Source organism: Polypterus senegalus, chromosome 15 (genome assembly GCF_016835505.1).
Source record: "Polypterus senegalus isolate Bchr_013 chromosome 15, ASM1683550v1, whole genome shotgun sequence".
Classification (NCBI taxonomy): domain Eukaryota; kingdom Metazoa; phylum Chordata; class Cladistia; order Polypteriformes; family Polypteridae; genus Polypterus; species Polypterus senegalus.
In genome coordinates, this window is record NC_053168.1 from 80857999 (window position 1) to 80885543 (window position 27545).

Genomic DNA, 27545 nt, shown 5'->3' on the forward strand with positions numbered 1-27545 from the left:
ATGACACTAAGCTTGGGAGACACACAACTCCATATGCAGCTGCAAATATCCAAAGGTTGGCTTTGGTTACACATTTTGAGCATCTAAAATGCAGTTTAAATTAAATATATGTGTTTAAAGTACAGTATACAACATTACAAGTGAGATGGTGGAACACAGAATTTGTTATTGGCATAAATTAATAAAGATTTCAACAGAACAATCTAAGAAGAGTGTGAATATTCTTGATGGCCTATTCTTGTCTTAATATTTCAGGAAGCAACCAAAATAATTTAGCTCTGAGCAGCATTTCCAGGTCTAGCAGACCACAAATCAAAGAAGGTTTTATGGGAGAGCAAATGTGCTGGGGAAACCACACCTAGAATACTGGGATTAATTCTGCTAGCTAAATTGCAGGAATGGTGTAGTCACACTTGAAAAAGCAAAAGAAGAGATCCCTTTGACCTACTCTTGGACTAAATGGCGTGAATCATGGAGAGTGGCTGAAGACATTAAGAAAAGCCCTAAATAAAGAAATCTAAATTAAAGGAAATGTAACCAAACTGTACAGTAAATCTGGGCATCCTTGCATTTTATTACCCATGTACAGTATAACAGTGTAGAGTTGTAGGGGGATAACTCCTATCTCAGTAAAACAAAGTGCATGGCCAGAAGTATTTCTCAGTGGGAGGCACATATATTCACATGGGAACAATTCAGAGTTTCTATACAACATCCAACAACATCACTAATGAGGGTCAAAGGGTCATCTGACTCCAACATTCTGAAGTGGCAGTATTATGTTGAGCTCGTGAGGGTCGGGGTGCAGTCAATGCTGGTCCTGCTCTACTCTGTTAACCCATTCATGTTCATCACTTATGGGAGTGGTGGTTTGCTTTGCTAGTCTGTTGAGGCATCTGTAATCTCTATTTCTCTTCCGAATGCTCTCAAGGTAAGCTATTTTTAAGGATAGGAGCGTGGTGGGAAGGTGGTGTAAAAAGATTATTATTCTTCTTGCCATTTTTAATTTACACTCAGAAATTTTGAAAATGTCTTAATTGTTTCCTTCTTGAATTCTATTCAATATCTCTCTATTATAATAAAAAAAAACTTTGGAAGAGAGACGAGACGTGACTTTCTCAGAGAGACACTTTCACATCCCGTGAGACGAGACTTTGTGCCAAGAGATTTAAACAAGCCCGAGACTGGAAATAAAAGAGTAGACAACAAAGTAGAACGTTGTAAAGAACTCAAAAATGTTGGCACGATACACATGCAGAGCAGTTTAGAGATAATGCACGCACGAAAATTCGAAAGTCTCAAAAAAATGATAGTAAAGATCGCATTACTGCAAACAAACGGAAATTATTACTCAGTGAAATAATGGAAAAGCAAAAAGAGATTGAATATATTGTTTGGATTTAAACTTTAAGTCGGAGGCTTGTAGATTATCTAATTTGTGTTGCCATCAGGGAAAAGTGGTGTTTCTTCCCAATGAAGAGGTGTATCCGTGAGAATTAAAAGATTTGTTGTTGGGTGAAAATGAAATCCCGTGAGAGAAAATTCCAAACCCCGCAAGACAAAACTTTATGCAAAAAGATTTGGAAAAGTCTTGCCAACATTTAAAACATTTAAAACCATGCACATGGTTCAATCATTTCTCATTTGTGTGAATGCTATTGTCAGACACAGTTCGTGTAGAGAGAAAGAAACAATATTCACTAACGGGAAGTTATATGTTGCGTTGTCACGAGGCTATTCCAAACACGGAATCAAAATTCAATGTGATATTGATGAAAAGGTAAAAGTGAAAATAGATCAAATATACGGACATAGGTGATATGACAGAAGTATGTAGATATTGTTTGGCTTTAAACTTTAAATCGGAGACTTGTAGATCGTCTACTTTTTGCTGCCATCAGGTAAAAGTAGTATTTCTTCCCAATGGAGAGGCCTATCTGCTAGAATTAAAAATTTTGTTGTTTGGTGAAAGTGAAATCCACATACGCGAGAGGCAGAGACATGAAGTTGCTGGCGTGTAGCATAGGCAGGGGAGTTGGTGAGTGAAGCGAGCAGGGGGCAAAGCCCCCTAGTAAATCACAAAAAACAACTTGAAGCAAACCTTATGGACCGTATCATAAGATAAAAAGTCCAAGAAAAAACCCACAGGAAAACTGGGAAAAACACCTAGGCATCCCAGCTAAAAATCAAATTACAGCTCAAACAATATGAAGCGTTCCATGGCAGGGTTACATGTGAGGTGAAGTATCATTGGGTAAATCCCAATTAATTCAGTCAAGTATTGTCCATTTTTTCATCCATATAGACGACGGCTTATAGGGTTGCACAGATAGCCTGAGATTTGGTTACTGTGGAGTAGACAGAAGTTAATATCTCTGAATGCAAACCTTGAGAAACACTGGGTGACAAAACTGTTCCTGAGAATTAAGGGGGTGGGTTCAAACATTCTCCATCTGTTCATTTTCCAAGCCTGTTTAATCCACTTCAGAATTACAAGGGTCCAATCCTATCCCGACAGAACCATATAGAAACCAACCCTAGACAGGGTGCCAGTCCATTGCTGAGCATATTTACATACATAACTGGAGAGAACCAATTTATGGCTGCCATCCATCCTCATATCTGACAAGTCATTGGGATATGAGAAAACATAATCAGTGTACCCTTAGAAAAAACACTGCAGAACTTAAAAGAATGTGCAGACTCCATATTGTCAGTGACCAGGCTATAATTCAAAGTCAAAACTCATGAAATATGAAATAGTAGGACTAACTATTGTACTACAGTGTCACCTAATGTCTAATATTACCTTTCACTTACTCAGTCATTGTACTCTAGGAAAATAGCACCAGGCAGGGCAATCATGATAGACTGTACAATGGGCAAGAAGATCTTCCTGATATACCATCAAGTGTTCAAACAAGCAGCAGATGTTGCCCCTTACCATGATATCCACTATTCTGGTAGTCTGGTTATTGAAATCTGTTACAAAGGGAGATAACTCAATACAAGCTCATGACCAAGGAGGCTCATTGAGCTGAAGACCAATTTATACACAATCAATGATGGCAAGCACTCAGTGGCCAAGGTTGTAAAAGATGCCATGAGTGGAGTCCCAACTCCAGGAGTCCTTGGTACATGAAGACTGGCCACAGTAGGTGTATCAGAAGTGAATTAATTATATGTAGCATACAGCATTACATTATTGGAATAAAAATATAAAAAACATATATTTTATTATCAATATTATGTTAGTAGTGTAATTTTAACAAACTGTGTGTGGAATGTTTTGTATAGCACCATGAAAGTAAAAGGGAAATGACTATGCACATAGCCTGGAGTGAAAATGCACATTTTTAAAAGAGATTTTTTGGGGAAAATTTAACATAACCTAAAGATCTATTAACAACAAAGTTTAAAATATTAGCAAGCAATAATTTAAATAGCAAAAGAGTAAAGTACAATACAAGGGAATCACAAAAACAAGACTGATGCCTAAAAATTGTAAGTGACATTTATTCTTATCACTGGTTTTTGATTGTGTGATGAGTGATAGATTTTGCTACCGCTGAGTAGCCTAATACTGTTGTAACCACAAGGGGGTGATCTGGAGCACCAAACTGCAAACACAGTAATGCCTAACGCAATTCTGGGTTTAACTAAAAGACATTTATTTAGCCACCACACCTTTTTCAATAAACGCTCATGCAAAGATTAGTCACAAATACCCAATATAGTCAATTTCTTCCTCCTACCTTCCTCCAAGAGTGTCGCCCAATGCCTCTCGACTCCCTGATATGAGGCAGTGGGCTTCTTTTCAAGCAAAACCCAGGACTCCTTTCAGTATCACCATATTGCTGGTTTGGAGCACTTCTGGGTCATGTGAAAACACAAGGATCTCAATAGAGACACACTCTAATTCCCACACGACCCTGTGGGTGTCAGCCACGAGAAACACTGCCACCTTCATGGGGGTATGAACTGTTCCTGGAATCCACTTTGAGCCTATCCATTCATTATAGACCAAGCCCAGCTGGGACAAAGATTATAAGGCATTCCAGCCGGGTTGTGTCTCCACTGCAGCGGTCCTTCCATTAAAGCATCCAGTCTAGGCAAGAGATTATCTTCCATCCTGCTTGGGATCTTAAGCATTTTCACTGTATATAATGTCTAAGTTACTTTCCTATATCCTACGTACTGTACTTTTTGGTATAATTAGTGACTATGAACATGAGGTTGGATGTGTGGCATGAGCCCTAGACCTGGTTTACTTCTTTTCCATTTCTTCACCCTGGATAACCTACAGATGCAACACTGCTGTCCTGAACCCAGCACTGCAGCATTTCTGTTTTTGAACTTGGATTGTAGTGACTCTGGCATAATAATCAGCTAGTACTGCTATGAGGCTTTGAGAAGGGAAAAATATTCCAGTATTTATGACAGTACGTGAGAACTGGTACAGAGCCCACTTTGTCTAAAACATACCGTGCAGACAATTCACAGGAACATGGAAAGAAGATTCAAAATCAACATAATCTGAGACCAGGCCAGGAATCAAAGCCACAATCTTAAATCTAAGAAGAAGAGGTTCTAGCTGTTTCACTACCGTGATATTGCATGTTTTTGCTTCCTGATTTTTATTTGAAATTGAGCCTGAGGCATCAATAATAATAATAATAATAATTTCACTAAGAAGGAAATGATGTTTTGCTTCAAATCCACTATTTAGACCAGGTGGGATGGACATGAAATGGATCATTAATGTCATTAATTGCTGGTGATGCAAAGGATTATGAATTATGGTATGGAGTCACACAGGTTCTGCATTAGCTCCTGTCACACATTCTTCCAAGGAGAGTGGTTCAGACTATGCACGGCATTGAGGTGTTGGTCAGTAAAGTATGTCTTATGCTTTACTAAGCATTCTAGGATGTCCTACACATTCTCTATCCATTGTCAGGGCCGAGTCCTGCTATCACATATACAAGAATATTCTTCTTGAAAATGGCACCACGTAAACTGTCAATGAAACTAGTGCAATGTGCAGTGGGGCATACTGAGTTAATGAGCAAATTATTACAAACGCTTTACTATTACTGAGAAGGCGCTCGTTTTGTGCTCAAAAAAGCCTCCATTCTTCTGGGCATCGATTACACAAGATGTTGGAAACATTCCTTTGAGATTCTGGTCAAATGATTGCATTGAACAATTTCTGCAGATTTGTCAGCTGCACACTCATGCTACAACTCTCTTCTTCTACTACATCCCAAAGGTGTTCTATTGGATCAAGATCCAGTGTCTGAGGCCACTGTCATCTTGATGAAACCAGTCTGAGATGACTTGTGCCTTGTGACATGGTGCATTATCGTTCTGGAAGTAGCTATTAGAAGATGGGTGAATTGTGGACATGAAGGGATGCACATGGCACAATATTCAAATGGGTCGTGGCATTCAAGCAATGATTGATTGGACAGGCCAAAAGTGTGACAAGAAAGCATCCCCCATAGCATTACACCACCCTCACCAGCAGCCTGGACTGTTAAAACAAAGCAAGTTGGTTGCATGGATTCATATTTTTGGTGTTAAATTCTTACCCTATCATTTACGTGCCTCAGCAGAAATCAAGATTCATCAGACTAGGCTACATTTTTCCTGACTTCAGTTGTCCAGTTTTGGTCAGCCTGTACCCATTTCCACCTCAGCTTCCTGTTCTTGGCTCTCATTAGTGGAACCCGACATGGTCTTCTGCTGTTGTAACCCACTGGCCTCAAGGTTCAATGTGTTGCACATTCTATTATGACTTTCTGTTCATCACAGTTGTACAGATTGATTATCTGAGTTATTGTAGCCTGACCTTTCTCTTCTAACCACTCAAACAAGGCATTTCCATCCGCAGAACTGATGCTCACTGGATATTTTTATGTTTTTTGCAACGTTCTGAGTAAACCCTCCAGACTGTTGTGTATGAAAATCCCAGGAGATCAGCAGTTACAGAAATAATCAAACCAGCCTGTTTAGCACTAACAGCAATGTCACACCTAAAATCACATTTATTGCCCAATCTGGTGCCTGATATGAACATTAACTAAACCTGGAGTACAGGTGTTCCTAATAATCTGATACAACATCGGTCCATAAGTGTCAAGGCTGCCTGAGCCAGACACCGGACCAGACGCTGTCGACAGTGAAGAGCAATCGTGACTTCTATATATGAAATTTCACCTCTGTGAGTCATTCGTAAACAGTTCTTCATTTTTCTGATGGTGAAGTGATGACCTAATGAACAAGCCCATAAAAATTCCACATTATTCCAAATATTTTTCCAACTCATTGTACACGCTAAGTCATACAGTTGTATCCATGAGCTAATCCTATCAAGTTATTACCATTTTATGGCAGGTCGTTAGTAAAACAGATGTAAAAAGTTAACAATTTTTAAAAGTTAACAATTTTCATAGCTGATGATGCATATCCCCATGGTCTCTTCATGTGAAATGCTCTACTGCCTACTATTTTTGTAAGGCTGTAATTAATACAATTACTGCACAAAATTTTAAAAAGACAAATATGAATGGAAACTATTCCTTCATTGTTTATAGGGGAAAATAAACATAACAATCTCAAACTAGCAAACAAATAAACATCTGCCTGCAGAAAAAGTGACACCCCCTCCCCCCACCCCAACTTAATATGCTGCTAACCTCTAAAATAGATCTATCTTAGGATGTATTCCAAATTGAGATTATTTATTGTACTCTGGTGGAAGTGAGGCTGTTTGCTTGGAAAAAAATGAATCTGCCAAGAGGTTTCAACTCTTAACTCATAACTTTAGCATTTCAATCTCTTCTGCAATGTAGTGAAGGCAACCAGCATAGCACACACTATACAAAGATATGTCAAGCACACATTCAACAAGATTAGGACACATGAAGTTATAGAACTGGCAAATGTCTACTGTATATCCCAAACTGGAGGCAATACTGGCTTGGACAACAGAGAAAACAACAGATAAGCTGGGGCACAGAGCTCTTAAAAAGCAGGTCTGGAGCAAAACAAGATGAAGCAGACAATAGTTAAGATGTTAGAACCCCCTGCTTTAGATGCATCAACATTTTAAATTCTTCTGTTTGACATTAAAATGAATGTTATTTGACTTAACAAGAAGTAAGAATATAACTGGCACCACGTTGGTGTAATGGCAAGCACAGCTGTGTCACATCTTTAACTTCTTGTGTTAATCCGCAGCCAAAGTGCTTTTTGTATGTAATTTGCATTCTCCTTGTTGTTCATGTGTTATTTTTTTCCAGGTATTCTGGCTTTCCTCCCACATCTCAAACACACATTATTTATGTGAACTACCGGTATGTCTTAGCAAAGTATGCATGACTTCAGGTGTATGTGATTCAGGAAAACAAGTCACTTTGGCATGCTAACAAAAAGCTTAGACTAAGAACTGATTTGTATCAGAAAGGGACTGGTGATACTGAACACAGACAGGTAGACATCGGTGATTGCACCACAACACATTTATTTACACTGTTTACAAGTCTGTGACACACACAACCCAGTGCCGCAGCACCAATCACCCCCAAGTCCAGTCCTCACACAATGCCTCTCTTCCGGTCCACCTCCACTCCTCTCCTCCGAGCTCTGTCCTCTTCCACCCGACTCCAGCCATCGAATGAAGGGAGACGGCCCCTTTTATCCCTACCCACACGTGCTCCAGGTGCCTCCCAATAATCTTCCGCTGGGTGTCCTTGGTCTTTCTTCCCCCCAGCATTTCTGGGTGTGGCGGAGGTGCTGAGGGCCAAAGGCTCCTCAGGCATTGGGGCGACCCCTGGCGGTGACCACGGGCCCCAATAGGGTTGAGCTTCTATACTCTGTTCCCATGGTCCTCAAAGCCACCAGGGTGGTCGCCCCCTCGTGGTCTGGAGGAGGCGCAAGCCCTCCTCTGGTCCTCCTGGGCATCCTGTCTGGGTAGCACCCCCAGCCACTCACCACAACTGAAATTCCAAAAATGAAAAATTAACAATAAACTTTTATGAGTTCAGTACAAAGGTTTAGAAATGAAAGAAGCATTTGCTCAGCCTGAGACAACTGAGTTGGCCTGGACAATGTATGAATAACCACTTCTGTGGGGTAGGGTTTAAGTAACCTCTTTACCTCATAACCTATATGTTATGAATGGCTTACATGAATACATTTAGAATAATAAATGGGTATGCCATATTTTTATAAGAAATACAAAACATTTTTGATAATTGTGACCACAAATTGGATCTGAAGCAGAAGATGCAATTGAAAACTAACTGCTTAATTGCATTCTTTATTTACAGTGTATTATTGTGCTTTATGTATATACTATATATGTGTGTGTATATATATATATACACACGGTGAGATCCAAAAATAACCGGATTGGTAAAAAAAAAAAATATATATATCTTAATTGTCACAGTGGCGTAGTCGGCAGGATGAAGTCCCAGAAGAAACCGGGACTCGGACATGTAAAAAACCAGGTAGGAAAGTACCGGGGCCGAGTTTCTGGGAGGGGGTGGCATTTGGGGGTCAGGAAGGACTCAGCACAGGCTCCGCTCCTCAAATACAACCCTGGGCTTATAAATTACCAAATGGAGAGTTTGAAAGGGACATACAGGAGTAGGCTGGTTTCTGGGGATTAAACAAAAAGGGCTTATTATGCTCTCTCGGAGGACAAAGCTGAGCCATCCATTGGGATTGAGGTCCCAGATAAATATGGGCTATCCCCAGTCCAGCAGGCAAAAATAATAAAAAAATGGGAACTCGATCCAGAGAGATCAGACAAGGAACAGGCTATGACCCTCTGGGAGCAGATGGCCGTATAGCTAAGGCCATTTGAATTAACCACCTGCCAGATAGTACAGCAGGTAGCCTGCTTTATATTCTTTAAAAGCCTCCCGAAAACTTTGCCCAGCCGGACTGGGGAGACTTTCATACTATGGAAGAGCTTATAAAGCTCATGAAATCACCTGAGATAGTCTCACAATCTGGGAGAGCAGAACAGTCCTCTACTGGATTTCCTAGAGATCCCGTCCCACAGAATAAGTCTCTTCCACATAAATTGGAGCCTGTTTCTGAGTTCCTGGGCCACCAGGCAACAAGAACGTACCCGGGAACGAGGCGGGATGTAGGTGGAAGGGGTGAGACGGTTTGTGCGCTCTTGCCAAACCCTGATGTGTTCGAATACAGGATCAGTAGTCATTAATAGTTATAAACTCCATGCCCTGTTTGATTCCGGCAGCAACGTTTCCATTGTTGATTGCCAATGTTTTACCGTGACAAAGAATTAAAAAGAAGACCAATATTATATGTATTCACGGAGTTACCCGGGCGTACAACACCGCTCTATCTTTCGTGAGTCCGGGATAATCGCTAAAATAAAATTTCCCATGGTGGTCCACCCTAATCCTCCCTTTCCAGCGATTCTGGGGCGGGACTGGTCATAAAAAAAATGCGGTAAACTATTGACTATTTCCAGTAAAAACTTAGGCCTCGTTATAGATGGAGATAACTTGTCTCAAGCTGTCTCCACGCCGTGTACACAGCTGGCGTAGAGACCTACGGAAGCCCACGAGGAGGATGGGGAGATTCCTGGACCGTAGCAGGCAAATGCATCAACCACCTGTACCTCGACGAGTCGGGAGGAATCCCCTCCCCTTGAGGTCAGACCTGATCCTCTCTCTGACATTCACTTTCAATTTAAACGAACACCAGCTTCTTTTAAAAGGGAGCAGTGGAATGATGACTCCCTAAAATTTGCAAAAAATGCAGTGGTCCTTGTTAATGGCAAACACACACCAGCCCATGCCACAAGGACCTCACTTTGTAATAGAAAATGATCTATTATATCGGGTCGCAGAACATGGAGCAGAGGTTCGGAAACTGTTGTTAATCCCACGAACCTACTGGTAGCAGGTTTGTGAATTAGCTCACGCCCACCTCCTTGGAGGCCATTTAGGCTCCAAAAAAACTTTAGAGCGAATTAAGATCAGATTTTATTAACGAGGAGGTTCGCCTTTTTTGTATTTCTTGTCCAGAATGTCAATTACGGCAAATTCCTAGGAGGGACCATGCTCCTCTCGTTCCCCTTCCCTTAATTGATGTCCCCTTTGAACGAATCAGGGTCGATATTGTAGGACCCTTGGAGCCCTCAGCCCGAGGACATAAATATATATTAGTCCTCATGGATTATGCAGCCCAATATCCGGAAGCTGTTCCCTTGCGCTCAGCTACATCTAAAGCAATCGCACGGAAACTAGTAGGAGTATTTGCGCGTGTCAGTACTCCTATACAGTAGAAGTCCTAGGAACACCTTTTACCTCGGAGATGTTCAGGGAAACGGCCAAGTTACTGAAAATAAAGTACTTAAAGGCCGCGGTGTACCATCCTCAAACCGATGGTCTAGTGGAGAGATTTAATCAGACTCTCAAACAGATGCTTCACAAGATGGTCAGCGGGGATGGGAGTAATTGGGATCAACTCCTCCTCCTCATTCTCTTTGCCTATCGGGAAGTCCCACAAGCCTCTACGGGGTTATCACCTTTTGAATTGTTATATGGACGACAACCCCGATGTATATTGGATATTTTGAAAGAAGGTTGGGAAGGAGAGGCTCTTCCCTCGACAAATATTTTGGAATATATTGAACAGTTATTCGATAGATTTGGGAAAATCCGACCTATTCTAAAAAGTAATATGGAAGAGGCACAAGCAGCACAGGCCCGTTATTATGACCGTGGCACGACACTCCGAGAATTCCATCCGGGGGATCGTGTCATGGTATTAGTTCCCACCTCCCATTCTAAATTCCCCCTTATGAAATTAAGGAGAGAAAAGGATTGGTCGACTATTTGGTGAAACAACCCAATCGTAGACCAAGTGAGCGGCTTTATCATGTGAACTTGCTGAAGCCGTGGAAGGAGAGGGAACCATATCCCTCTTCAGCTCAACCCTGCTCATTCTTTGCTCACATAGACATCTTTAATTTCGGTGAGGAATTAACTTATAGACAAAGACGGGAGCTGGAATCAGCTATCCTGTCCGTCTCAGAGGTGGTGAGTGAAAAACCCGGAAGGACCTCTCTGATTGTACACGACATAGTGACTGAACCATAGTACGGGAGCGCCCCTATAGACTTCCTGAGGCAAAGAAAGCAGAAGTGGAGCTGGAAATCAAGCGGATGCTGGAACTAGGAGTGATTGAGGAAAGTTATAGTCCTTGGTCCAGTCCAGTTGTCTTGGTTAGTAAGCCTGACGGGAGTTGGAGGTTTTGCAATGACTTCCGTTGGCTTGACCAGGTCTCCCTTTTTGATGCTTATCCCATGCCTCGTATGGATGACCTCCTCGAGAGGCTTGGACAAGCAGAATTTTTGACCACACTTGACATGACAAAGGGGTACTGGCAGATTCCTTTAACGGACTCCTCGAAGGTCAAGACCACGTTTAGCACTCCTAGCAGACACTGGCAGTATTGTGTTCTTACATCCGGGTTATACGGGGTTTCTGCGACTTTCCAGCGACTGGTGGACAAAGTGCTCCAACCTCGTATGCGTATAGTGCTGCCTATCTGGATGACGTCGTCATCTATTCCAGCACATGGAAGGAACACGTACAGCAGGTCACTGCGGTATTGCAGACACTAGGAGAAGCCGGGCTTCATATTAATCCCAAGAAATGTTTCTTTGGATTGAAAGAGGCTAAATATTTGAGCTACCTGGTGGGTCGGGGTACCGTGAAACCACAGTGTTCAAAAATAGATGCCATTGTAAAATGGTCCCGTCCGCAAAGGCAAGTCCAAGCCTTTCTCGGGTTGGCTGGGTACTACCGCCGGTTTGTACCTCAGTTTTCAGAGAGAGCGGTGTCCATGATTGTCTAACAAAGAAAAGGGCTCCTAATCATGTGGTATGGACTGACAAGGTGGACGCTGCATTTAGTGACTTAAAACAGGCTCTTACTGCAGCAACAATATTAAAAGCTCCTACTTTTTCTCTCCCTTTTATTCTCCAGACGGACACTTCGGACACAGGCCTGAATGCCGTGCTGAGCCAAAGCATCGATGGTGTTGAACACCCCACCAGAAACTGTTGATTCGGGAGACCAGGTATGCAGTGGTGGAAAGGGAAGCTCTTGCGATCAAATGGGCGATTACGCAGGAGGCACTGCCTCTTGGGCTGGATCATGCTCCCTTATAGTGGATGGCTCTTCATAAGGAGTCAAATCCACAGGTCACTAGGTGGTTTCTTGACCTTCAACCTTACAAGTTTTTGCTTATTCATCGTTAGGTTTCTCTTCATGCCAACGCTGATGCTCTCTCTCATGCCCATGACCTCTCGGTGCAGGACACCCAACCCGATGGGTCTGGGCTGAGGGGGCGCCTTGTCACACACGTGCAAGTAGGAGGCAGTTAAAGGGTCTGAGTAAGTGTAATAAAACATCCGACCAGAGGGTGGAGAAGTGTGCTGACTGTCTTTCTCAGTTCCCTACAGACCTTTCCCAGGATATCCCGCAAGGTTCCGGCACCTCAGAAGACGTCACATCCGAAGCCAGCCCCTTTGCTGACGTCACTTCCGAAGCCGGCCCCTTTGCTGATGTCACTTCTGGTTCTGGCCATTCTGATGACATCAGCTCCTCTCCAGACCTTTAAAGCCTCCGTCTTGGACTACTATAGGCAGTTCTGTTTTGGACCCTGTGAAATGCACATGACTTAAAAACCCTTTTGCAGCTGGGAAAAACAATATATGGCTAGCTGCCCCAAACCTTTATAATGTCTTGGACTCTTAATTGTCACTATATATATATATATATATATATATATATATATATATATATATATATATATATATAGTATATATATATATATATATATATAGTATAGTATCAGAGTATCAGACATAGGAGCACTTTTGAAAATTTGGTTCAGTTAAGAAATGAGGAATTACTGAGGGTGTTGCACAGCAGTTAACTTCCTTTCCCTCTCTGATCTCTCTGATCAGCCATCTCTTACTTTATATATATATATATATATATATATATATATATATATACTCTATATATATAAAATCCTAAGCCTAAAAGTGCAACGGTGACATTTTTATGTCATTTTTTTGTCACGCTTTAAATCGGGCTAAGTTTAAAACCTACATATATATGTTTGGTATCATTCTTTTCAGAATTTATGGAACTTTAATGTGATGTTGTTAGATTTTCAGATTAATATTCTGTTTTTAAATTCTAAACTAAAAATAGAACTCATATCTCATGAGACAGGACTTTGTGCTAAAAGATTTAACCTCGTCCAGGGCTAGAAATAAAAGACAAAGAGTAGGACAGCTGCTGTACAAGCTTCTAAAATGTTCGAAGTGCCACACGAGATGCAGATCATGTGGCACGGCAGCAGCAGCAAGCCAGCAGCTGATCGAGCAAAGAGGAGGTTTGTTTCCCATTGTATCACCATTTAAGAGGGGGTTTCAGAGGAGCCACTGCATCACCTTGGGGTGCGGTCAGCCCCACTCTTCGCAATGCCAGTAACCCCCTAGTATATATTGTGGTGGACGGCTGGGGTCCATGACTGGCCAGGACGCCCCTTCATTATATGCTCAGGGGGATTAGCCATGGACTGTGCAATACCTCCCCCTGGATGCTAGATGGCCGCCCCCCTGGGTTAGAGTGGTGCCTCAGTTTCCCGCAGGGCTCCATGGGAATTGGAGTTGGATGCAGCCCTGTTGGGTCCCACAGGGGCAGCCAGGGGGTGCTGCAGCTGAAACTCCTGAGCCCTTATGGGCAATCAAGCACCTGGAGCACTTCCAGGTGAACTATAAAAGGGGCCAGCAGCCACCACTCCGGGAGCCAGAGTTGGGAGGAGGAGGACGAGGTTGCCTGTGAGGAGTGGTGGAGGAAGATTAAGAGTGTGCTTTGCTTTGCTGTGGGTGCTTTATTTACACTTGAGACTGTGTTGTGCCTGTGGGGATTACAGGGAAGACGTGTCCCACAGATGAAGAAAAATAAAAGTTTATTTATTTTAACGTGCCCATATATCACCTTTTGTTACAATATATATATATATATACTTTACATATAAATACAGTATATTATGATTTTTATATAACAATTACTGTATATATAATAACAATAATAATTTACATAGACACGTTACAAGTATCACCACTGTGAAGCATAAACCTGGATGGTGCAATGATGCCACGGCGGCGATTCTTGCACCAGTACACTCACCACACATTAGCCATTGTTGAAGGGTGAGAGAGATAGACAATTAGAGACAGGGGATGATTAGGGGTCCAGAATTGATATGGCCTTGATGAATAATTTATCTAGGACATTGGGATACACCATACACTTTCCAAAAGATGCCCAGAAATCTTTAATGACCGCAGAGTCTCAGGACCCCTTTTTTACATTTTGTCTGAAGGACTACGCCATATTTAGAGCACAGTCTCCCTGTCACTGCACTGGGGCTCTGGGATCCACACACAGTCCACTGGGTAAGCGTCCCCTGCTGGTCTCACCAACACTTCTTCCAGCAAAAACCCTTGCTTTTTCCTAGATGATCTTCCATCCAAGAACTAGCACATCATACACATTTTCAAAAACACATTTTATTACTACAAATGTCTGTGGTGCACCCTCTGTTGGAATGAAAAACACAATTAATTAATTAATTACAAACTACATTCCAATTGATGTCTGATTCAACCTGTCTTATATGGGTACCACAGCTATTACATATACATTACATATATACATGTAAAGGTAAATTAATCATAAGAAAAGGTTAGTACTAAACATGAACTACCACAAAGCAATTTGAAGAAGAATGTATATCAAAGCTAAAGGTGGCTAAGAAAAATGAAGAAATTTTGTTCCATTCAGATGGATGGATTGTTGAAAAGACTGATTATTTCTTTAAAGACAGGTGAGAAGCACAGAATATCTGAGGACCAAAAGATCTTACTTGCACATTAACAATGTTATAGAAGCTATACAGTATATTAGACAAGAACTAATTTCACACATCATATTTTACATATTCAGTCATATAATCTTTAATTATATTTTGCTGTGTGCCTAAATAAATAGAATACAATCGCTTAAATGTTTATTCTAGCTCAGAGAGTCTAAGGACTGTGGTATCAACCTAGTGGTTTCATTAAAGCGTAAAGCAGAGTTAAGGATGTGAACTGTTCAGGCCTACATCAGATAACCAGACCTGCTAGAGCCCCATCACTAGGTGCTACTTGTAGGCCCTGAGGTCTGAAACTGCAGAGTGAACTTTAAGGGCCCTGATGTCACCAGTGCCTCCATATCTCTCACCCCTATGCCTGGGAAAGAGAGACAGAAAACTGGATATTACCCCAACCCCTAATCCCCATAGAGGTGCAGCTCTAGAGTGTGTAAGTGTGTGATGTCTCATTCAGTCATCTGGCTCCCAGTATGCACCTAATGCTTCTTGGTTAGACTCACTAAACACACCCAAACACAAACCCATGATCTTAATATTTGATTAAGTTAGTTCAGTAAATGGATGAATGAAGGTTCACCTGCTGATTGATAGTTGTCAGCTGATGTCATGACAGTATCTTAGTCATGAAAATGCTTTGCAATCTGATAAAGATGGGCTGATTTTGAGATTTGAAAAATCATCTTTTTTGTTATGACTGTTGTGACATAGCTGAGACAAATAAGAACTTGGTGCCCTCTATAAAATTGTATTCATTTTAACTACCAGTTTCTGGCTTTTAGGTGGTACTTTTAGGATATCTAAAGCAGTGATCAAAAATATCTATAACACCATTATGATACATTTTTAGGACTTCTAATATCCATCCACCCATCTATTTTCATACTGATTCAGTAAGCTGATGATTACGCTAACTGCACTGAGCTGTAGGAACCAATCCTGGATGGGTATTTAATCAAATTGACGGATGGACAGTTTGCAGTTGTCAATTACCTTAACATGTTCATCTCTCAGATGTGAGAGGAAAACCAGAGGACCTGGGGGACAGGCCTTCAGTCAGAGACAGGTAAAATGTGTGTAAATTGAACACAGACAGTGAGTGCCAGGGTTAAAATTTGGATCCATTACTTTGGAACTCTGGAACTGCAAAACAGGCACACTAACCAATAGATCACCACACACATCTTTTTTTTTTTAATTTTGAAAAATACAGATATTATCTCTGTTATAATTAATAGGTATCTGAAAAATAATTTGAAAATATCAAGGATTGATTATTTTTTTTATGCTATGGTGGTTAAGAAGAGACATGGATTATGAATGAAAAAAAAATGATGTTGATAAATGAAAGGTAAAATGCTTAAATATGTGATCTCGCCCTTCCTTGAAAAAAGCAACAATCTACTGTTTAGTTAACTTTTGATTCTTTACCTGCCCTTTTGGACTGTTCTGCACTTTGGTCAAATCGCCAATGTTTATACCATAATCTTAAGAGATACAATGAGCTTTCACATGCTACTGTCCTAAATATATGGCTAATGTGCTTGTAGGTTTGTTGTGATGTGAAATTTTGCATACAAGTTGACACATATTTTGTATGTCTTTATTTGTAACTTAGACAAAGCAATGTAATATTGGTGTTACGTTAGTGATAATAACAGCAATGGTTTGATGGTTTAAGAACCCCTTCCACCCTTTTAGGAATGAGTCTCTTTGTAATTTTACAACAGGGTTGGGGGAAGTGCCTCAAACAAGTTTGGCTAATATTTGTCTGCTGAAGTCTTTTAGTCAACCCCCACAGGAAAGCCAGGCTGCCTAACTGCCAAGCTTTACCTTAACACATGGTTTAGAGGACAGGTGTAAAGGTTTTCTATCCTTTCCCCCAATCCGTCTGAAGTATGGCTGGTGGGAACTGACTTGTATCAGAAGCCTTTAAGTACTATGGCGTCCTATAGGCTGTGGGGGTTGGACAGAAAACCTATAAATTTGCTTGTTTTACCCAGCTCTCGCTCTCTTACCAAACTGATGAAAGACCATCTCACACCATGAACTGAAAAGAACAATACAATGAAGAGCATACCTTGGCAGCCATATTGAGACAGGCATGTGGCCTGTTCTGAAGAAAGCTGACCACAAATGAACTAGAGACATTTTAAGTAACTACAAATCTATGTGCCGCCTGAAACTACACATCACCATTTATCAGGTTGTATGGTTGCCAATATTCAAATATACTTTGCATATTGTTATTATTTATGAATATTATCAATAATACATTATTTAAAGTGTAACTTAACTCCTGCTTGTCTTTTACTACACCTAATTGCCTGAGGTTATAAATATAAAAGGGAAGGTGGGGAGAAGTTATATACTATAATACTTTATAAACAGTGGTAAGTCTGGGAGATTTGAGGCATTCCACAAAGGCTACAAATTAATAACACAAAAGGGGAAAGAAGAGCAATATAATACACTACCAAGACAAAACAAGGTTGAATAAAAACAAAAGTTTCAAAAACACCCATCTTCTTTATTATTTTTTGTGTTCTGTGCACCTACACTGCTATATGTGTTATCTACTTTTTATCTCTTCAATGTCATAACTGTCTTAACTTCTAATAATCAAACACTTCTAGACCTTTTCACTGTGGAGCCTTGCATGATGATCCACAGAGGGGAGACTGAAATTGATGGCTCAGTTTTTCAGCCTCATATATATGAATGAAAGTCTTGAGAGATTTTCCTTTGCGGATTCTACATAAAAGGTTTGATACCCTTTAAAGGATACACAGTCTCACAATATCCTCCACAAGAGACCAAAGCAGACCAGCAGACTATTTGATAGGGTGGAGCACTGCTTTGTGTTTTGTATTTTTTTCCATTCAAATCTCTTTTTTCCATGTGGGCCTAATAAAAAATAATGATTAAAACGTATTGTCTGAAAAGATACCTAAGATTCATGAACCTACACCACAGTTGCCATGACAGAACTGTAACATTAGTGCTATATTTCAATTTTATTTTCTTTCTCTTACAAATAAAGGCCATGGTTTTGCTCACTGACAGACATATAAAACAAAATAAACAAAATAAAAATTTTAATTTGAAAAACGAAAAATTATTTTAAAGGAAATCACTTCTTGTGTTCCACTTTGAACTTGCATTTGTTTTGTTTTTATTATATGAAGAGTTCTTTCTTGTAGCATGATCACTGAAAAACAGCTTTAAAATGTTTAAAAGAAAGGGAATTAGTACTTTTCTAGATCTAAGAGCGCACTTAAAATATTGCTATTTAATACATACATACAGTAAATATTAAAACAAATAAACATTGATTGTATAATGGTATTCGCATAACTGTAAAACAGGCAAATAAAAATATTTCTCCAGTATTGCAAAATGCAAAAAAATATGTACCTTTGCACCTTGTGGACCTGCAGGACCTTGACGACCTTGTTCTCCTTTTTTACCCTGCAAATTAAAACATATTTCATTATTTTTGTCAAAGATTATCTTGTATTTTTATTTTCTCCATGTTAGGGTGTCTGTTCCACCATACCCTGTATATATATCACCATCAATGGAGGGAGCACAATGTCAACAAAAGAAATGTCCGGGCACCAACCAGGTTGCCCCTTCTAATAATTGCAGTCCTAAAATAAATAGGCACTCAATGACACAAATAACTACAACTGAAAACAAAAAGTAAGTCAAAATAAGGCAAAACGTAAGGTGATTCAATACTTTATAGAGTGGTCAGAAATTCGGAGGGGAGCCCTCTTCTGGCGGCTGCTCTCTTCAGAATGAGACGACCAGCATCAGGCACACCTCAGCTTTATTGTGGTTGGACCGGAAGGGGAGGAGTCAGTTTCCCTAAATGGGTGGTTACTCTGGGTTATGGGAGAAAGAAGATACAGTATGATACCGTCAGTGACAGCACCCCCTTGTGTCCAGGTGTGGTAGTGCTTACGTCTGATGAACCTGAAAGGGAAGCCTCAGGCATGCATACGTGACTACATACATCATATCTGCAATTACATCACTTCCTTTTTCTGATTATATATGACAGCCATTTTTGTTTATCTGTTCAGGTCTGTTTTGGACTCCTGTTTGTAAAGACATTTCAAGTAAACGAAGTGGATCTCCAACTCTTTCTTATTGGTTTGTGTATTTTCTTGCAATATACTGTATATAAATACTGTATATTGTATTTAACCCATTGAAAGTTTCACAATTTAGTGTTAAAAAACATTGATTTACACTGGATTTAATTAATCTATTTTGCCACTGAGCAATAGATAAATAACTTTAAATGTTGTACTGAAAACAAATCTCTGCAAAGTGGTCTAAACAAATTACAAATATAAAACACGCAATAATTGATCACATAAGTATATACCCTCCTTCAAGTCAGAAGTCTTGTGTCTATGTGGACAGGCCTCTATCAGCTTTGCAAAACTGTACACTGCAATTAAACTTTTTTGTTGATCAATGTAAAAAGGGTCCAATTACTTTAATATGATTTTTTATATGCACTATATACACATTTATTCAGCCCAAAATCTCCATTAATTGCATCCAGGATCTCTTTTGCTATTCTACCATTTATTGTGTGTCTTATGACTTTTTTTACTGTCATGAAAAGAAGATCCCTTGCTATAATAGAGCATTTTCTTTTTACACCATTTATTGTCACTGTAACTCTTCTATTGTTACTATCTAAAGGACTATGCTAACAAGACTTTTTGCTATTTTATTGCCACTACACCACAGTAGACTAAATGAGTATCAGATTAAATGCACTTTCTACATTTCCAAAGCCAACTTGTATACTGCTTGGAATTCTCTAGTTTTGTGACTATTTTTGTTACATTATAATGTAGCTGCAGTGTGAAGCATAAAATGATTCATTCTGTGCTTTCTCACCATAATTGTCACTGCTTGACAGTATATCAATTCATCCTCGTGTCCATTTCATCAGAATCAAAGCACATCCAAGAAGCATCAAGCACCAAGCAGGATCCCAAGTCTGGGCAGAATGCCAGCTTATATCACGGCAAATAGACAGTACAGTAAGTCTAACACATTTAGCTTCTACGCTGTGGACAACAACTAGATTTCTCAGCAGACGCCCATGTGAACACGAGACATTTGTGACAAGAGTCAGTGGCTTTCACAGCCATAATATAAAAAATACAGTAACTTGATCATCCGCTAAATACAAATTTTACAGATTACATAATTATTACACTTGAAACATTGGTTTAAATAGACAAGAAGATAAAGTAGTTTGAAACTGATTAACACAAATACAGCCCAATAAATAGTAAAAGGGCAAGCTCAGTTACAGGACACACTCTGGACCGCCTGGAGGTCATAGCGAAGGAGAGAATTAAAACAAATTTGAGTGCCATTATGAACAAAGCTTCACACAGAGACACAGTCACTGCGTTGTGACTGTGACAGCCAAGTCAAAAATTTTCTACATTGTTTAGACCACAGGTAGGCAATGTCGGTCCTGTTGGGCTGCAGTGGCTGCAGGTTTTCGTTCCAACTCAATTGCTTAATTAGAAATCAATCCATGCCAATCTCAGACCTTATTTAATTTTATAGATTATTAGTCTGCGATGTCAAATTCTTATATCATAGAATTTTTTCCTTTCCAAGGATATCATCTAAATGATTTGAAGCCCAAAATAGATCATTTTCAGTCTGTCACATTTTTGTCTTAAGTGTTTTATTAAACCAAATAGTTCACGGTGGATCCACTTAGGTGTAAACAGAAACAAGTTAGATGAGAACTGCTGGCTCCTTTGTCATGTGCATCTTATTGTTAATAAGGAGCCACTAAAAACACTGAATACAGCTGTTTCGGAATGAAATAAGCAATTAAGGGAGGGGAATCTTAACAAGCGAGACCACTAAAATGAAGCATAAAAAAATGTCACGTGAGCAATAAGTGCTTCATTAGCAATAATTGACCTCTCATTAAGAAGAAGGGTTGGAACAAAAACCAGCAGCCACTGCAGCCCTCCAGGACTGACACTGCCTAACTCTGGTTTAGACCAAAGAGTGTGTGTATCTGTGTGTATTTATATATTTTTTTTATCTATCTATTTATGTATTTATTTATTTAAAGAGTTTCCATAAAAAAAAGATTCACTCTGGGGACAACTAAAGTTCTATCAGTAGCTATCCAATAATTGGTTGTCAAAATATGGTCAATTATGGCCACATCAATACTACTGTGTTTTTGTCTAAAAATGTAGACATTAGACTCTGCATTCACCTTTTGTCCACACTACTCCAGCATTTTTAACCCTTGAAAATGGAGACTTTTGAAAACTCTCTCCAGAGCCATATATTTCTGAAAACGCAGCCACAGCATGGTTCGAAAACGAAGAGTTTTGAAAACGCAGACTGTAATCGTGCTCTAATCGGTTCATGCTTATTACATGTTCCTGCCCTGATCCGATCCTGCTGATTATAATGTCTCATTCCTTGAGCAGTCACACTTCACAGAAGAAAACCAAATTCCAACATGGCGGACACAAATGAGTTGCTGTCCATGAAACTTGTTATGTTGCGTACCTGTATGCATCTGAACTGCTTTTTGAACAGTTTGAATGCTTTATATATAATTTATTGGTTCATACAGTTTTATAGTAAATCCAGTGGCCATCCTTAAAGGAATTTTTCACCCATGTGAACATGCCCAGGACAGGCCAATACCTACATTATATGTGTTTTCAATTGTTTTAGTGTGGGCTGAAATACAGTAGTTTCATTCATTATTTGAAAATGTTGGTGTGGACAAAGGCCAATTCATTTTAAAAATATCATTTTTAAATGAAAATGTAGTAATGTGGATGTAGCCTATGTTAAGTGACTATAGTCGTGTATATTAGTTTGAACTTTGATGAAGACATTCTTTACATTCATCCATTACCTTAACTCTACAGATGGTCCCATCAACTAAAGGCAAACCCAATTCTAAATTCAATGCAAAACATCTATGTCGAAATATAAAAATGAATAAATTAACAGAATCCTATTAATTGGCATTTCTTTAATTTTTACATTAATCACAGTTTTATGATCTCTTCTAGGTGGAAAAGAGGGTTATATTATTGACTATCTGGATGAGTCAGATGTTTGACTTTTGTAAACTGTTTTACAACTAGAGGGGCACAATATTCATATCAACTGTACCACCAACAAATCTCAAATTGTAAGCAAGACACAGAGTACGCTGAATGTCCATAACACTGTAGCAAGTGTTGTTCTATTCACATTAAGCATTTGAATTGGTAAAAATATGACTTGATTTCATTTTCATGAGAATAACAATTTGCTATCACCATGATTAATATAAATGATGTCTGAAACAACATTTGAGAATGTGTAACCCAACAATTCGTTATATATGTTACTTAATAACTTGACATTTTCAACTTGAATTGATAAACTCCATTAGCTGGAAGCTGAGGCATTTGACCTTTTCCTTTTATTTATATGGTAGTAGCATATGTCCATTCACATCATTATTCTTTCAAATGAAATTAAAGTATGAGATGAAAGCTCATACTCATACACATTGTTTGGCCATCCTTGCAGGGCCATCTTAATGCATGGATATGCTGGGCAGTTGCCTGAGAGCCCCACGAGCATAGGGGACCCATGCTAATCTATGTATGTTGTAACTTGTTGATTAATCTTTGCTGTACAACATGTTTTTTAATGTATAAACACTGATTTTATTGGAAATACCAATACAATAAACATGTGTTTAATTTTATCGACCATTTACATTTTTATTCCTGTGAATGGTTGTGTAGCTAGGGGCTCCAGTGCACTGCTTTGCCCGGGAGGATATAATGCTGTTAAGATGGCCTGCATCCTTGTTATTAAATTTATAGTACATAATAAAATATAATATACGTTATTGTTATATTAGATGTTGAAAAGCACATTTTAGTTTTATTTGTCATGATATAATGAAAAACAGGTTTTTATTTTGATGTTATTGGTACTAAGCACACCCATGGTCATAACTAACATGCAAGTCCAAACTAACCATACATAATACATACAAAACTCAAAGTTTAAATGTGTTTTTGCATCAATTCTGTAAGATTATTTAAGCTTCTCTAAAGTATTATTTTTGATTTAAGCCTCCCCAATATGAAATTAAAACACTACAACTGTCTTAGCCTCCATGTGGTGAGACAAAGAAGCTCAAGCAGACACTTCACACCACAGCAAAGTAAATATTGTGATGGACATACAACATCACAAGATGGCAACACATGATTAATGAAGACATGTGGGGCACATTTGGAGTCATTGCCATGACAGACAAGATGTATGATTATCAACTACACAGGTGTACACATGCTATAGAAGGAAGACGGCTCTGTGGTGAAAAAATTGATGTACATACTGTAGGAAGGTCATCATCAGAAGAGACGCCCGAAGACGTTCTGGTTATTCTGCATCACCAAAGACATACAGATTATTATACCGTAATTCTAGAGACGCTGTAGATAGTGTGAAGCAGCATGACAGAAACCAAAGATGCAAAGATGTGGGAAAGACACTAGAAGGAGAAGGAGGATTCGGACATATAAAATTTTCAAACAGTAAGTACACGTCCTCCTTGTGCTTATGTGGCCATTGTGATATCACAAATTTACATACTCAAATAAGGTAAAGATACACATTACGGGAACATGAAGCAAAAAAGACTGTGAAAGACTACTCAGGTTCTCCCAGTTATTAGTCCAATGACTTCTTGTTTTGTTATTATTAGGTTGTTAGATGATCCACTTTGTTAAACCACTTAGTTCAATAACCATCAGCCTGCACTGTACAAGCTGCCAGTCCACTGCAGGAATCAAACACACATTCATTCATTCATATCAAACCAATTTCGGGAACATTAATGTTTTTAGTTTGTCAGAGGAAACTGTCCTGGGAATCAAACCCAAGCAGAAGCAACAACCACTGCTCCAGGCGACACTCTGATTAATGACAGATAATAAAATCCATCCATCCATTCACTTACTTTCTAACCCGTTTCATCCTAAACAGGGTTTTGAGGGAGCTGGAGCCTAATCCATCAAGCAAAGGGCACAAGCCAAAAGCAAACCCTGGACCGGGTTGCCAGTCCATTGTAGGCCAATCACACTCACATGCCAACACGTACCACTGGCAATTTAGCAGGAGAAATCCGGAGCCCCTAGAGGAAACTCAAGCAGAAAGTCTATGCAGGGTGGACCCTAGACATGACCCCTGGTCTCCTTACAGCAAGGCAGCAACGCTACCAGTGCTCCATTATGAAATAAAATAATCGGAACAGATAAAGGAATAATAGGCCTGCTTCACCAATAAAAAAATCAAGTTAAGGGGTATAACAAACACATAACAAACATGGCGTCACACAATGTAAAAAAAACCCAGGATGAGGAATGTCACAGGTATATTTTGGAAGATAGCTGCAACTCTTAAAAACTTTAGTTTTCCCATTTTTTCAACATTCGACTCTTAAGTCTAAAAACAAATTTGTGTGCTAATAAAATTGGTTTTAGTAAAACAAACAAATGTCCAGCTCTAAATCGTTGGAAAACGGCTACATCCTCTGATCTACATTCCACCTGGACTTTCATTTAAAATTTATTCCTCTATGAAAACACAAGAGTGCCATATGGAACACATCCTTCTCCCCAAAAACTTAGTCTTCTGCTAACCCAGACCACCCAGATGGAGCGCCGGTCCATCACATGACACAGTACATGCTGTTTGCATTCATTTTGGAAAGTGAAATAAAAACAGAAACTTAAACACCCACAGGGAAGGCAGGTGGACTTGCACACTGCAGTCGAGAGTTAGGAGGTGGAATCACTCAACATCCCTCACCATCTCTGCCACTTTCATATCCTTTAGTTATCCTGGAGCACTTTTTGGATTTTTTTTCTTTGCTGTTTACAGTATTTTTTTCTCTCACTATGTTAATAACCTCATTTTGTACTCATCATGTTTTTGACACATTGCTGTTGTGCATCTGTCAATTGATAAATGCCACCACCTTATTTAAGAGAAACGGATTATATTAATTATTCATTCAAGACTAAAGAAAAAAAGAAAATACCATCTCCACTGAAGAATTAAAAAGCTTTCTTTTTCTTGAGAACTACAGGTTCATGACTCCTTTGTCTTTGTGGTTATGACTTCAGTGTCAGAGGTAATACTGAATAAAAAGTTCAACAATCATTCTGATAATGAAAGGAGTTCTCACTGGTCACAGCAATACAGTATATCTTAATTTTAATCCAGAAATAATAAAAAAAAATTGACAAACCCAACACATTTCAGACCTCTGCATTCCTTGATTTTTTTTTACAAAGTCACAAATGTAATTTTATCTTTGTACCCCAAACTGAACAAAGACTTTGCAACAATATAGGCATATACTGCGTTCATACCATAAACAATGACTTTCTGTTGTGGCAGTGTAATCATTATAACATACAGTGGGATGCAATAGTTTGGGCAACCTTGTTAATAGTCATTATTTTCCTGTATAAATCGTTGGTTGTTACGATAAAAAATGTCAGTTAAATATATCATATAGGAGACACACACAGTGATTTTTGAGAAGTGAAATGAAGTTTATTGGATTTACAGAAAGTGTGCAATAATTGTTCAAACAAAATCAGGCAGGTGCATAAATTTGGGCACCACAAAAAAGAAATGAAATCAATATTTAGTAGATCCGCCTTTTGCAGAAATTACAGCCTCTAAACGCTTCCTGTAGGTTCCAATGAGAGTCTGGATTGTGGTTGAAGGTAGTTTGGACCATTCCTCTTTACAAAACATCTCTAGTTCATTCAGGTTTGATGGCTTCCGAGCATGGACAGCTCTCTTTAACTCACACCACAGATTTTCAATTATATTCAGGTCTGAGGACTGAGATGGCCATTCCAGAACGTTGTACTTGTTCCTCTGCATGAATGCCTTAGTGGATTTTGAGCAGTGTTTCGGGTCGTTGTCTTGTTGAAAGATCCAGCCCCGGCGCAGCTTCAGCTTTGTCACTGATTCCTGGACATTGGTCTCCAGAATCTGCTGATACTGAGTGGAATCCATGCGTCCCTCAACTTTGACAAGATTCTCAGTCCCTGCACTGGCCACACAGCCCCACAGCATGATGGAACCACCACCATATTTTACTGTAGGTAGCAGGTGTTTTCTTGGAATGCTGTGTTCTTTTTCCTCCATGCATAACGCCCCTTGTTATGCCCAAATAACTCAATTTTAGTTTCATCAGTCCACAGCACCTTATTGCAAAATGAAGCTGGCTTGTCCAAATGTGCTTGAGCATACCTCAAGTAGCTCTGTTTGTGCTGTGGACGGAGAAAAGGCTTCCTCTGCATCGTTCTCGCATACAGCATCTCCTTGTGTAAAGTGCGCCGAATGGTTGAACAATGCACAGTGACTCCATCTGCTGCAAGATGATGTTGTAGGTCTTTGGTGCTGGTCTGTGGGTTGACTCTGACTGTTCTCACCATTCGTCGCTTCTGTCTATCCGAAATCTTTCTTGGTCTGCCACTTCGAGCCTTAACTTGAACTGAGCCTGTGGTCTTCCATTTCCTCAATATGTTCCTAACTGTGGAAACAGACAGCTTAAATCTCTGGGACAGCTTTCTGTAAAATCTCTGGGACAGCTTTCTGTATCCTTCCCCTAAACCACGATGGTGAACAATCTTTGTCTTCAGGTCATTTGAGAGTTGTTTTGTGACCCCCATGTTGCTACTCTTCAGAGAAAATTAAAGGAGGAGGAAAACTTACAATTGACCCCCATAAATACTCTTTCTCATTATAGGATTCACCTGTGTATGTAGGTCAGGTGTCACAGAGCTTACCAAGCCAATTTGAGTTCCAATAATTAGTTCTAAAAGTTTTGGAATCAATAAAATGACAACGGTGCCCAAATTTATGCACCTGCCTGATTTTGTTTGAACAATTATTGCACACTTTCTGTAAATCCAATAAACTTCATTTCACTTCTCAAATATCACGGTGTGTGTCTCCTATATGATATATTTAACTGACATTTTTTATCGTAACAACCAACGATTTATACAGGAAAATAATGACTATTAACAAGGTTGCCCAAACTTTTGCATCCCACTGTACCGTATACACTCTCGTTTAAGTTAAGTTAAGTCTGGGCTTGATTTAACTGTATAATTTCTGGTATTTTATAATGTCAGTCATATAAGTCAAATGTGGAAAACTCACGCTATTGGTCCAAGAGATTAAGATATGTTAACGCCCACCTGAGAGAGTAACCACAGAGCACACTATTATTCTGAAGCAACATTTGCACTATTTTGCTGTTTTTGTATCTCACACCCTCATACACCTTTATCGTGATAGCATCCCTTATCTATGATGGAGTGTTCGATCAGAAGAAAATATGAAGCTGGTTTTAAATTAAAAGTCATTGAGGTGGCGAAAAGAAATTGGTAACT

The 27545-nt window shown here is 39.4% G+C and overlaps 1 protein-coding gene across 1 annotated transcript in view; it reads right to left on the minus strand.

Annotated features, from left to right (window-relative positions):
- Nucleotides 1-27545, minus strand: part of LOC120515662 (collagen alpha-1(XXVIII) chain-like) — a 179248-nt gene that overhangs the window by 118932 nt on the left and 32771 nt on the right. The window contains exon 6 of the mRNA XM_039736875.1: nt 18430-18483. Coding sequence (XP_039592809.1) covers nt 18430-18483 — 54 coding nt within the window. The remainder of the gene's footprint in view (nt 1-18429; nt 18484-27545) is intronic.